We start from the raw sequence: 14,752 nt of genomic DNA, 5'->3' as shown, positions 1-14,752 counted from the left end.
ATATTGGGGGCATAAATATTTACAATTGTTAGATCTTCTTGGTGGATTTAAGAATTATGTAGTGTCCTTCTGTATCTCTGACTACAGCCTTTAGTTTAAAATCTAATTTATCTGATATGAGAATCACTACCCCGACCTTCTTTTGAGGCCCATTGGCATGAAAGATGCTTCTCCATCCCTTCACTTTCAGTCTGGATGTATCCTTAGGTTCAAAATGGGTCTCTTGTAGACAACATATGGATGGGTCCTGTCATTTTATCCAATCTGCAACCCTGTGTCGTTTTATGGGCGCATTTAGGCCAAGTATGAGTTCTCCAGTTTTGTTCTTTTTCAAGATTGTTTTGACTATTCAGGGTCCCTTGAGAATCCATTTAAATTTTAGAGTGTTTTTTCCTATTGCTACAAAAATTATTAAGATTTTGATACAGATTGTATGGAATCTGTAAATTGCTTTGGGCAGTATTGACATTTTAATAATATTAAGTCTTTCAATCCATATACATGAGATGTGTTTCCATTTGTTTATGTCATCTTTAATTTCTTTTAGCAATGTTTTATAGTTACTCATTATGAAATGCTTTTTTTATGTATTTGTACTTAAACTTATATTTGCCATCTCAAGACCATGACAGAATTATTATATGTGAATCTTTAAAATGAACTATAAAATGAATCTATGTTCCTAAGTAATTAGAGGAGTTTATGGTGACTAAGAAGCAATGACTTGAAGATTTAATTTAAAAATTATTCCAATAAGTATTTATTCACCACATACTATGAGCCAGAATAGTGTCTGTGCTAGATATGCAGAATTCAGCAGTAAAATTTTAAAATATGACAGTTTCTGCTTTCATACAACTTAGAGTATTTGTGGTTTTATGGGCATAAAAAATATGACATTGTATTACAATAACTTTGGTCCTCCTGGTGCTTCATGTGACAGAGGTTGGTCCGTGAGCCCCAGAACCTGGAACACTGGCTGGACTATGGTGCCTTCTGCCTCCTAACTGAGGATAACATCAAAGCACAAGAGTGTTTTCGGAAAGCCCTTTCCCTCAACCAGAATCATATCCAAAGGTATGGGTGGAAGGGAGATGAAGGATGAGTAGGAGTACATAAGCTTCTATATGAAATTGTCTTGGTTCCATGACTGACATGGGACCATGCTGTGAATCATGTTGGTGGTCTCTTCTCAGCTTGTTGCTGTGTGGTGTCCTGGCTGTCCTTATGGAGAAGTATGAGCAGGCAGAAATTTTCTTTGAGGATGCTACTTGCTTGGAACCAACTAATGTTGTAGCCTGGACTTTACTTGGTATGGTATTTTCCTGTGATATGAATGTGTTTTCTTCCATTATAAGGTTCTCCCTTTCTCTTTTCATTCTTTAATGGCTTATCATATAGTTCTTAAACTTTGGTAAAATTAGGAAAATAGAAGTGAAATGTTGCAGTTCTTCAGTTTATGATGGTGGAAAAAACAGTCACATTTATTTCAACATCTTTCTTTCTTCAGGTTTGTACTATGAAATTCAAAACAATGATATTCGAATGGAAATGGCATTTCATGAAGGCTTCAAACAACTTCAGGCACGAACGCTTCAGGCACAAGTAATAAAGCAGAGGAGCACTGGTCCTTTTGAGTACATTGAAGAAGGAGGGAAAGTAGATGAACACAGTTTAGGTCCTTGGGGAATCACTAATGGTTCTTCTGCAACAGCAATGAAGGCGGAAACCCCAGCAGGTAGGACTAGGAAATGGAGATGATGAGTGGCTATTGAAACAATTACTGGCCTTATGAATAGGGCCTGGCACATAGTAGGTAGTAAATAATCGTCAAATGATTCAGTAGATGGAGTTTTGGGTTATCCCAGAGATACCAGGAAAGACTCCTTTTAATAATTCCTCATTCATATGACTGGAAGTCTGAAGCTATTGCTGCCATTCAGGTTTTTTAATCTTAGAGAATTTACTGTTTCTGTGTTCCAATAAGAGTGGTATGATTGTAACAGAGTAAATTTCTTTCATTTTCCCCTCACTTTCTTTTCTAACACCTCAATCCCTCTCTTGTGATTCTTTTTCTTTTTCTAAGATTTATTTATTTGAGAGAGAGAGAGAGAGAGAGAGTATGAGCAGGAGGGGCAGAGAGAAAAGGAGAGAAAATCTCAAGCAGACTCCACACCAGGCATGGAGCTGGATCTGGGGCTTGATCTTACAACCTGAGATCACAACCTTAGCTAAAATCAAGAGTCCAACACTTAACTGACTGTACTGCCCAGGCACCACCACTTCTCTTGTGATTCTTAAGTTTATTTATGTATTTATACACGTGTGTGCGTGTGTGCACTCGCACATGCGCACGTGCATACACACACACACACACACACACACACACACACTCCCCTTTTCCCCTGTTCTTATCATTCTCCTTTCCTCCATTTTAGGAAATTGATCATTCTAATCGGTTTTTTTTTTTTCATGTTCAAAAGTATGTTCAATGTATTCTTCTCCTACCCACTTAAGCCCCCATGTTGCATCACCACTTCCTCATATTAGGGAGATCATATGATAGTTGTTTTTCTCTGCTTGACTTATTTCGCTAAGCATGATACGCTCTAGTTCCATCCATGTTGTCGCAAATGACAAGATTTCATTTATTTTGATGGCTGCATAGTATTCCATTGTGTATATATACCACATCTTCTTGATCCATTCATCTGTTGATGGACATCTAGGTTCTTCCCGTAGTTTGGCTATTGTGGACATTGCTGCTATAAACATTCGGGTGCACGTGCCCCTTTGGACCACTACGTTTGTATCTTTAGGGTAAATACCCAGCAGTGCAATTGCTGGGTCATAGGGCAGTTCTATTTTCAACATTTTGAGGAACCTCCATGCTGTTTTCCAGAGTGGCTGCACCAGCTTGCATTCCCACCAACAGTGTAGGAGGGTTCCCCTTTCTCCGCATCCTCGCCAACATCTGTCATTTCCTGACTTGTTGATTTTAGCCATTCTGACTGGGATTGGGAGGGAGACAAACCATAAGTGACTCTTAATCTCACAAAACAAACCGAGGGCTGCTGGGGGGAGGGGGGTTGGGAGAAGGGGGGTGGGGTTATGGACATTGGGGAGGGTATGTGCCTTGGTGAGTGCTGTGAAGCGTGTAAACCTGGCGATTCACAGACCTGTACCCCGCAAGCGATGCTACTGAAGTTTCCTCTAATCTGTTTAATATGTATTTTTGTTTATGTGTTTCTTGTATATGTTATTTTGTTTATATGTTATTGCATATTGTTATTTTGTGTGCATCTAACAGGTGAAGTACAATTGACATTTCATAAACTGCACATATTTAACACATACAAATTGATATGTTTGACATCTGAACACAACCATGAAAACATCAACCCAATCAAGTTAATAAACATATCCAAAATCTCCTAAACTCTCCTTGTGCCCATTTGAATCTCTTTCTCTGGCTTCCATTTCCAGACAACTCAAGCATCTCTCTGTCACCATCAATTAGTTTGCATGTCTAAAATTTTAGAATTCTAGAAAAATTTCCACCATTTTCTAGAACTTCTAGAGTTAAATAGGATCATATAGTATGTTTTATTTTTCCACCAATCATGACTGTTTTGAGTATAAAACATGCTGTTGTCTATATTAATAGTTCATCCCTTTTTATTGCTAAATAGTATCCCATTATATGAAGATACCACAACGTGTTTATCTATTCACCTGTTGATAGATATTTGGGGTGTTTCTAATTTGGGACTACTGAAATAAAGCTGCTATGGATATTTGTCTACACGTATTTTTATGGATATACACTTTCATTTCTTCTGGATAAAATATTTAGGAATTGAACTGCAGGGACCATGAGTTATTTAGCAGTATGCTTTTAATTTTCTTTATTTTCTATTTTAAAAAATTATTTAAATTCAATTTATTAACATACTATACTATGAGTTTCAGAGACAGAGTTCATTCATTCATCAGTCTTATATAACATCCAGTGCTTATTACATCACATGCCCTCTTTAAGGTCCATCGCCCAGTTACCCCCATCCTCCTACCCTCTGCCCCTCCAACAACCCTCAGTTTGTTTCCCATGATTAAGAGCATCTTATGGTTTGTCTCCCTCTCTGATTTCCTCTTGTTTTACTTTTCCCTCCCTTCCCCTATGCTCCTCTGTTTTGTTTCTTAAATACCACATATAAGTGAAATCATAATTTTCTTTCTCTGATTGACTTATTTTGCTTAGCATAATACCCTCTAGTTCTATCCACATCATTGCAAATGGCAAGATTTCTTTTTTTTTTTTGATGGCAGTAATATTCCAGGGTGTGTGTGTGTGTCCATTCATCTGTTGATGGACATCTGGGCTCTTTCCATAGTTTGACTATTGTGGGCATTGCTGCTATAAACATTAGGGTGCAGATGCCTCTTTGGATCAAGGATCATTACATTTATATCTTTGGGTTAAATACCTAGTAGTACAATTGCTCAGTCATAGGGTAACTCTATTTTCAACTTTTTGAGGAACCTCCTACTGTTTTCCAGATTGGCCGTGCCAGCTTGCATTCCTACCAACAGTGTGAGAGGGTTCCCCTTTCTCTGTATCCTTGTCAACATCTGTTGTTTCCTGACTTAATTTTATACACTTTTAATTTTCTAAATAAATGGGGATTTTTCCAGACATCTTTTATTAAAAAATATTTTATTTATTTATTTGAGAGAAAGAGAGAGAGATCACATAAACAGGGGGAGGAACAGAGGCAGAGACTAAAAAAGAAGCAGACTCCCCACTGAGCAGGGAGTCTGATGTGGGGCTCGATCCCAGGACCTTGGGATCATGACCTGAGCTGAAGGCAGACACTTAAGCAGTTTAATTTCACTGTGGCTAGAAAAGACACTTTGTATGATTTGAATCCATTTAAATTTATTTTGACTTGTCCTATGGTCCAGGATGTGATCTTCTTTTTAAATATTTTATTTTATTTTTTCAATGTTCCAAGATTCATTGTTGATCTATCTTGATAAATATTCCATATTCACTTGAAAAGAACGTGTATTCATTCTGCTGCTGTTGAGTGTCCTGTAGAATTTTGGTTAGGTCAAATTAGTTGGTTATATGTTCAACTCTCCTATATCCTTGTAATTTTATGTCTTTGAAGTTTTGTTTGAATAATTCTTCTTGCCTCAAGTCACATTTCTTCTAACTCTATAATCTTTGTTTTATGTTTATTTGGATTCCATCTTTGAAAATGATGCTAAGTAGACATCTAGTTCTATTTTTCTTCATTATAGGAATCTAGTTTTCTCAAAATTATCTATTAAACAACTGTCTTTTCTGTTTTAATTCAAGGTATATGTCTCCAAGCTTTTTAATCTATCTACTGGTCTGATCTTAAAATATTGTATTCTTTTTATTGCTGTAGTGTTGTAGTATGCCTTAATATCTGGTATGTCAGTTTCTTCCATTTATTTGCCTTTTTATACCTGACTTACCTATTCATGGACCTTTATTTAACTATATAGATTTTATAGTGTTTATCAAGTACATAAACAATCCATTTTAAATTTTTATTTGGACCCTATTGAACTTTCATTTTAGGGATGATTAACATCTTTGTTATTAAATTCTATTCTATTCAAGTATATGGAAGGCCTTTCCATATCTTCAGATCATTTTCTGTGTTCTTTATCAAAGTTTAACATTTTTTGCAATGAGTCTGTTTAAGTAGTTAATAAGAACTTAATAGATACCATTGCTACCATAAAGTATCTTATTTTAATTATACTTTCTCATTGGTTATTACTGGCATTTTTTAATGTATGCTATTGATTTTGATATTTTAGACTTTAGTGTATACTATTGTTTTTTAGGTTAAATTTATATATGACTATCACTTTTATTGATTCTAATAGATTGTGTAATCTATTTTTTCCCTTGAATATGATTATCATATCATCTGCCAACAACAATGATGATAAGGTTACCTTTTCTCTCCCAATCCTCATACTACTCATGTCTTCTTACTATCTCCAATAATATGTTATATATTAATTGTGGTGGTCAACCTTGTCTTATTTATTATCTTAATGGGACTGAATTTAAAATTTGTCAATTAAATATAAGATATGCTATAAACTTTTTCTAGAAAACTTTTATAGAATTAAGGATGATCCCTTCTAATCCTAGTTTTCAATGAACTTTTTCTTCATTCATAGGTGTTGGACTTTATAAAATTATTTTTCTGCATCAGTTGAAAAAAATAAAATGATTTTGAACTACATTGATAGATATGCTTTATATTGAACAATCCTTGCATTCAATGGATAAATCCTACTCGATTAAAATGAATTCTTTTTTAATATACCTTTGGATTTGAATAGCCAATACTTTATTTTGGATCTTGGCATCTATATTAATAAATAAAATAACCTATAATGTTCTTTTGTCACCTCTTTTATAATCAAGATTATTAGGCAGCTTTTGTTCCTTTGCTATTCTTTATCAACTTATATATGATAGGAATTGATTTTGACTTGAAACATTGACAAAATTCAACCAATAAAACAACCAGGACCTGAGTTTTGTGGCAGGAAAAGGTGTCTGACTACCATTTCATTTTCTTAATATTTATGTTCTTTATTTCTTATTTTGTTATTCATGACATTTTATGCTTTTTAGGAATTAATCAATTTCATCTGGGTTTTTTAATTTTAAAAATTTTGTATTAATCAGTTACTTTTAATAGATGTCATTTTTTAGAGGAGTTCTATGTTCACAGCAATGTTGAAAGAAAGGTTTGGAGATTTTTCATATACCTCTGCTCCTACACATGTGTAGTATCTCCTATTAACATTCCTGATGACATATGATGAGAAGTATCTTACCATTTATATATCTTTATATAATATATATACCATTTATATATCTTACCATTTATATATCTTCTTTGATGGGTATATATTAAGGTCTTTGGCCATTTTTTAATCAGGTGTTTATTTTCTTATTATTGAGCTTTAAGAGGTTTTTTAAAAATATAATTTTCTTTTTCTTTCCTTTTTTTTTTTTTTTTAGATTTTATTTATTTAATTGTCAGAAAGAGAGAGAGAGCACAAACAGGGGGAGTGGCAGGCAGAGCAGGCAGAGGTAGAAGCAGGCTCCCCGCCAAACAAGGAGCCTGATGTAGGTCTCGATCCCAGGACCCTGGGATTATAACCTGAGCTGAAGACAGCTGCTTAACCGACTGATCCACCCTGGTGTCCCTTAAGAATTTTTAATGTTTTTTTAACTGAGATATAATTGACATTATTTAGTTTTGGGTGTACAATATAATGATTCAACATTTATGCATATTGCAAAATGCTCACCACAATAAGACTTCTTAACATTCGTCACTACACAGTTACAGTTTTTTGCTTTTGATGAGAACTTTTAAGATAGCTCTTTTGGCAATTTTTAAATATACAGTAGAGTATTATTAATTATAGTCACCATGCTGTATATTACCTGACTTATTTATTTTTTAACTGGAAGTTTGTACCTTTTGACTACCTTCACCCGTTTCACCTACTCCTATTTCTTGCCTCTGGCAACCATGAATCTGTTCTTTGATTTCAAGTATATTTTTTCTGTTTTTGTTTATTTTATATTTCACATAAAGTGAAATCATATGGTGTTTATCTTTGTCTGACTTATTTCACTTAGCATAGTGTCCTCATGGTCCATTCATGTTGTTACAAATGGCAATATTTCATTTTTTATGGCTAAATAATATTCCATTGTATATATGTACACATTTTCTTTATCCATTCTTCCATTGATGGATAGTTAGTTGGCTTTCATGTTTTGGCTGCTGTAAATAATGCTGCAGTGAACATAGGAGGGTACATACATCTTTTCAAGTTAGTGTTTTCATTTCCTTTGGATAAATACCCAGAAGTGGAATTGCTGCATCATATGGGTATTTCTAGTTTTAATTTTTTGAGGAAACTCCATACCATTTTCCATAATGGCTGCATCAATTTACATTCCCAACCACAATGCACAAGGGTTCTCTTTCTCCATATCCTCACCAACACTTGTTATTTCTTGTCTTTTTGATGATAGGCATTCTAGCAGGTGTTAGGTAATATCTCATTGTGGTTATGATAAGCATTTCCTTGATGATTCATGATGTTGAGCATCTTTTCATGTGTTTGTTGACCATTTGTATGTCTTCTTTGGAGAAATGTTTATTCAGATCCTCTGCTCATTTTTATTTATTTTATTTTTATTTTTTGTAGTTTTATGGTTTTACACAGATATGATGTGCACAACAAGCTATCTATTCATTTTCTTTGCTGTGCAGCCCGGGGTTGGGATTGGTGACTCTGATTGCCATCTGGGCTGCTCTTTCCACAATTGCTTTGTGGTTCTTGGAGGAGGCATTGTGAACAATCTCACAGTAAGATTTGTCGCACATCAGCTGCACTTCAAGCTCCTTGACATTGTGGACTAGGATCTCCCAGAAGCCACTGGGCAACATTGTGCTTTGTTGCTCCCATAACCAATGTTGGGCATCAAGATCTGGCCCTTGAATCTTCTATGTACCCTATTGGCAATGCCTCTGGGTTTCTGCCAGTTGTGCTTAATTTTGACATATCAGTCTGACTGGTGCCGGATGAACTTCTTGGTCCTCTTTTTTTTTTTTTTTTAAGATTTTTATTTATTTATTTGACAGACAGAGATCACAAGTAGGCAGAGAGGTGGACAGAGAGAGAAGGGGAACCAGGCTCCCAGCTGAGCAGTGAGCCTGATGTGGGGCTTGTTCCCAGAACCCTGGGATCACAACCCGAGCCAGAGGTAGAGGCTTTAACCCACTGAGCCACCCAGGCCCCCCTCTTTTTAATGATCTTAGGCTTCACCAAAGGTTTGAGGATAGCCATGATGCCCAGTAACAGATGGCCACCACCTCCTCAGACAGTGCCTAGGAAGAGAGGTGAGAGGTCCTCTGCTCATTTTTCCTCCCTCTTAAAATATTTATTTATTTATTATTTTTATTGTGTTATGTTAGTCACATACAGTACATCATTTGTTCTTTTTTTTAAAAAACATATAATGTATTATTGCTTCAGGGGTACAGGTCTGTGAATCATCAGTCTTACACAATTCACAGCACTCACCATAGCACATACCCTCCCCAATGTCCATAACCCACCCACCCTATCTCTCCCCACCCCACCCCCAGCAACCCTCAGTTAGTTTCAAGATAAGAGTCTCTTATGGTTTATCTCCCTCCCTGGTCCCATCTTGTTTTGTTTTTTACCCCACGATCCCCTGCCCTGCCTCTCAAGTTCCTCATATTAGAGAGAGCATATGATAATTGTGTTTCTCTGACTGACTTATTTTGCTTAGCATAATACTCTCTAGTTCCATCTACATCATTGCAAATGGCAAGATTTGGGGGGTTTTGATGGCTGCATAGTATTCCATGGTGTGTGTGTGTGTGTGTGTGTGTGTGTGTGTGTGTGTATCACATCTTCTTTATCCATTCATCTATTGATGGACATCTAGATTCTTTCCATAGTTTGGCTATTGTGGACATGGCTCCTTTAAACATGTGGGTGCATGTGCCCCTTCAGATCACTACAGTGCAATTGCTAAGTCATAGGGTAGCTCTGTTTTCAACTTTCTGAGGAACCTCTGTACTGTTTTCTAGAGTGGCTGCACCAGCTTGCATTCCCAGCAACAGTGTAGGAAGGCTCCCTTTTCTCTGCATCCTCACCAACATCTGCCATTTCCTGACTTGTTAATTTTAGCCATTCTGACTGGTGTAAGGTAGAACAAATCAACAAACTTGGGAGTTGGTTCTTTGAAAGAATTAATAAAATTGATAAACCCTTTGCCAGACTTATCAAAAAGAAAAGAGAAAGGATCCAAATTAATAAAATCATGAATGAAAGAGCAGAGACCACAACCAACACCAAAGAAATACAAACAATTATAAGAACATATTATGAGCAACTATACACCAGCAAATTTGACAATCTGGAAGAAATAGATGCATTTCTAGGGACATATAAACTCAACCAGAAAGAAATAGAAAACCTGAAGAGATCCATAACCAGTAAGGAGATTGAAGCAGTCATCAAAAATTTCCCAAAAACAAGAGCCTAGGGCCAGACAGGTTCCCAGAGGAATGCTAACAAACATTTAAAGAAGAATTAATACCTATTCTCTGAAACTGTTCCAAAAAATAGAAATGGAAGGAAAACTTCCAAACTCATTTTATGAGGCCAGCATTACCTTGATCCCAAAACCAAACAAAGACCCCATCAAAAAGGAGAATTACAGACCAATATCCTTGATGAATATGGATGCAAAAATTCTCACTCAAATACTAGCCAATAGGATCCAACAATACACTAAAACGATTATTCACCACAACCACGTGGGATTTATTCCTGGGCTGCAAGTTTGGTTCAACATCCGCAAATCAATGTGACTCAATATATTAATAAAAGAAAAAACATTCATATGATATTCTTAATAGATGCTGAAAAAGCATTTGACAAAGTACAGCATCCTTTATTGATTAAAACTCTTCATAGTGTAGGGATAGAAGGTACATACCTCAATATCATAAAAGCCATCTATGAAAAACCCACAGCGAATATCATTCTCAATGGGCAAAAACTGAGACCTTTTCTCCTAAGGTCAGGAACAGGGCAGGGCTGTCCATTATCACCATTGCTATTAAGCATAGTACTAGAAGTCCTAGCCTCAGCAACTAGACAACAAAAAGAAATAAAAGGCATCCAAATCTGCAAAGAAGAAGTCAAACTTTCACACTTTGCAGATATGATACTTTATGTGGGAAACGCAAAAGACTGCTAGAACTTATGCAGGAATTCAGTAAAGTGTCAGGATATAAAATCAATGCACAGAAATCAGTTGCATTTCTATACACCAACAGCAAAACAGAAGAAAGAGAAATTAAGGAGTCAATCCCATTTACAATTGCACCCAAAACCATAAGATATCTAGGAATAAACCTAACCAAAGAGACAAAGAATCTGTACTCAGAAAACTATAAAGTACTCTTGAAAGAAACTGAGGAAGACACAAAGAAATGGAAAACATTCCACGCTCATGGATTGGAAGAACAAATATTGTTGAAATATCTATGCAACCTAAAGCAACCTACACACTCGGTGCAATCCCTATCAAAATACCATCCATTTTTTTCAAAGAAATGGAACAAATAATCCTAAAATTTATATGGAACCAGAAAAGACTCTGAATAGCCAAAGGAATGTTGAAAAAGAAAACCAAAGTTGGCAGCATCACAGTTCCAGACTTCAAGCTGTAAACAGCAAAACAGTATGGTACTGGCACAAAAATAGACACATAGATCAGCGGAACAGATTAGAGAGCCCAGAAATGGACCCTCAACTCTATGGTCAACTAATCTTGGACAAAGTAGGAAAGACTGTCCAATGGAAAAAAGACAAGTCTCCTCAACAAATGGTGTTGAAAAATTGGACAGCCACATGCAGAACAGACTCATACAAAATAGACTCAAAATGGATGAAAGACCTCAATATGAGACAGGAATCCATCAAAATCCTTGAAGAGAACACAGGCAGCAACCTCTTTGACCTTAGTTGCAGCAACTTCTTCCTGGAAACATCGCCCAAGGCAAGGGAAGCAAGGGCAAAATTGAACTACTGGGACTTCATCAAGATCAAAACCTTTTTTTTTTTTAAATTTATTTATTTATTTGACAGACAGAGATCACAAGTAGGCAGAGAGGCAGGCAGAGAGAGAGAGAGAGAGAGGGAAGCAGGCTTCCTGCGGAGCAGAGAGCCCGATGCAGGGCTCAATCCCAGGACCCTGAGATCATGACCCGAGCCAAAGGCAGCAGCCCAAACCACTGAGCCACCCAGGCGCCCCAAGATCAAAAGCTTTTGCACAACAAAGGAAACAGTCAACAAAACCAAAAGATCACCTACAGAATGGGAGAAGATATTTGCAAATGGTATATCAGATAAAGGGCTAGTATCCAAAATCTATAAAGAATTTATCAAATTCAACACCCAAAGAACAAATAATCCAATCAAGAAATGGACAGAAGACATGAACAGACACTTCCGCAAAGAACATCCAAATGGCCAACAGACACATGATGAAGTGCTCAAAATGACCTCTGCTCATTTTAAAAATCAGATTTTTTTTTTTTTGCTACTGAGTTGTAGGAGTTCTTTATATATTTTTAATATTAACCCTTTATCATATATATGATTTGCAAATATTTTCTCCCATTCAGTAGGTTGCCTTTTCATTTTTTTGTAGGTTTCCTCTGTTGTGCAGAAACTTTTTAGTTTTGTATAGCCCCTCTTGTTGATTTTTGCTTTTATTGACTAACAATATGCATCTTGATTATGATAGTGTTTAAAAGAATCTATAAAAGGGATAAAATTGCTTAGGACTACACACACACACACACATATACACAAATGCATATGAGAACTGGCAAAACCAGAATGAGGTCTTTAGTGCATTTAAGTATTGTACCAATATCAGTTTCCTGGTATTTATATTACACCATACTATAGTGGTATAAGATATCACCTTTGAAAGGTATTATATAATACCATTGACGGTATAATAAATAGGTAAAGAGTACACGGTACTGTATGTTTTACATTTGCAACTTCCTGTGCATCTATAGTTATTTCAAAATGAAGAGTTAAAAAAATTCTTACAAGTAGCAATTGAGAGCACTTATGTGGAGTCTCAAAATATAAAGCTCCATGTAAACTGAAGACAACAACAAGAACAACCTTAAAAAGGTAATATTCAAACTTATCACTTCTTTATTACTTTTCTACATTTTATTATAATCTGTGCTATTGAAGTTATTTATTTATAATTGTATTCTTATGTAAAAATACTATGTAATGGTATTTTCTTGTGCATCTCTTCCTAACTCTGCGTTCAGTGATGTAACACTGGTTGCTTGAAATCAGCTATAATAGGAGAATTTATATCATGGAAATCAGCAAACACTATAAACCAGCCTTCAACATATCCAAAAGCCAATTGTTGAACAGCTTATCATTCAATATATAGGAAAACTTCAAGCATTTGTAAATTAAACAATATGCTTCTAAATAACCCATAGATCAAAGAAGTCACAAAATAATTTGAACTGAGTGATAATGCAACAAATCAAAATTTGTAAGATGAACTAAATTAGTTCCCAGAAGGAAATTTGTAGCTTTGAATGCCTCTATTAAAAAAATAAGAAAGGTCTAAAATCAGTTATCTAAGAGTCTACCTTAAGAAGCTAGAAAATAGGGCGCCTGGGTGGCTCAGTGGGTTAAGCCGCTGCCTTCGGCTCAGGTCATGATCTCAGGGTCCTGGGATCGAGTCCTGCATTGGGCTCTCTGCTCAGCAGGGAGCCTGCTTCCTCCTCTCTCTCTCTGCCTGCCTCTCTGCCTACTTGTAATCTCTCTCTGTCAAATAAATAAATAAAATCTTTAAAAAAAAAAAAGAAGCTAGAAAATAAGTAAGTGAAAGGAAAAAAATAATAAAGATCAGAGTAGGAATCGATGAAATAGAACGTAGATGAGAATAGAGAAAAGTAATGAGACCAATAGTTGATTCCTTGAAAAGATCAATTAAATAAATAAATCTAATTAGGGGAAAGAAGAGAGAAGATACATAGTACCAATATCAGAAATGAAAAAGGGAACACCTCTGCAAATCTTACAGATATTAGAAAGATAATAAGGAAAATTATTAATAACTTAATGCCAACAGGTATGAATATAATGTAATGTAATGTGAATACCTTGACAGACATACAAAGTATGTCAGGAAGAAAGAGAAAATCTGCATAGACCTACTCTCCTTAAGGAAGTTAAATATGTAATTAAAAAAGAAAAGAGAAAACCAGGCCTAACCCATTCCTACCATAGACTCAGAAAATACAAGAGAGAATACTTCCCACAGTTTGACCACAGTTATCACTGTGGTATTCAAAACCAGACAAACCCATCCCAAGAAGAGTACACACCAATAAGCCTAATGAACGTAAACACAAAAATTCTTAACAAGTATTATTCCATAAAATTTAGCAAGGCAGGCAGAGAGAGGGGAGGAAGCAGGCTCCCTACCCAGCAGAGAGCCCCATGCGGTCTAGATCCCAGGACCCCGAGATCGTGACCTGAGCCGAAGGCAGAGACTTAATCCCCTGAGCCACCAGGTGCCCCTAGTCTGAAGTATTTAACCACTCTCTCCTTCCTGAAATACATGTGGCATTGCATCCTACATCTCCCAACAGTTTGGGTTTCCTTTGTTAGCTTCTCTTTCTTGTTAAACTCATTAGAGGTAATCATCTCCCAATAATATGTCTTACTTTCTAAGAGCCAACCTGCACTCAGTTTCCATTTTACTACTGATAGCTCTCAAATTTCTATATTTAGCCCTGACATCCCTCCAGAACCCAGGAGCTGAATTTTTCTACTAGGATATTCAACTGCTTATCTCCCAAATTGACTCTACATTGCTGTATTAAGCACCCAAGTCTATGATCTCAGTCATCCCTGCATCCTCTTCCTTTCTAGATTGAACTTCCCCCATCCTTATAACAGGTTAATTCTCAGGACTATCTGGTTCTCTTTCAAAATGTTCCTTGCATCCTCCCTTTATTTTTTTTTTTTAGTTTTTTATTTTTGATAAACATATATTTTT

At 36.0% G+C, this 14,752-nt stretch overlaps 1 protein-coding gene and 1 pseudogene across 6 annotated transcripts in view; one reads left to right on the top strand and one right to left on the bottom strand.

Moving 5' to 3' along the window:
• The window catches only part of CFAP70 (cilia and flagella associated protein 70), a 108,344-nt gene that overhangs the window by 70,840 nt on the left and 22,752 nt on the right, over positions 1–14,752 (top strand). For all 6 annotated transcript variants that reach the window (XM_059397757.1, XM_059397754.1, XM_059397755.1 and 3 more), the window contains 3 exons: positions 944–1,077; positions 1,197–1,312; positions 1,511–1,738. In XM_059397757.1, the coding sequence (XP_059253740.1) occupies positions 944–1,077; positions 1,197–1,312; positions 1,511–1,738 (478 nt within the window). The remainder of the gene's footprint in view (positions 1–943; positions 1,078–1,196; positions 1,313–1,510; positions 1,739–14,752) is intronic.
• Positions 8,337–8,937, bottom strand: LOC132015246 (large ribosomal subunit protein eL32-like; annotated as a pseudogene).

This window comes from Mustela nigripes, chromosome 4, assembly GCF_022355385.1.
Source record: "Mustela nigripes isolate SB6536 chromosome 4, MUSNIG.SB6536, whole genome shotgun sequence".
Classification (NCBI taxonomy): Eukaryota; Metazoa; Chordata; class Mammalia; order Carnivora; family Mustelidae; genus Mustela; species Mustela nigripes.
Note: the sequence above shows the minus strand (reverse complement) of the source record. Positions and strands in the feature narration are given on the sequence as shown.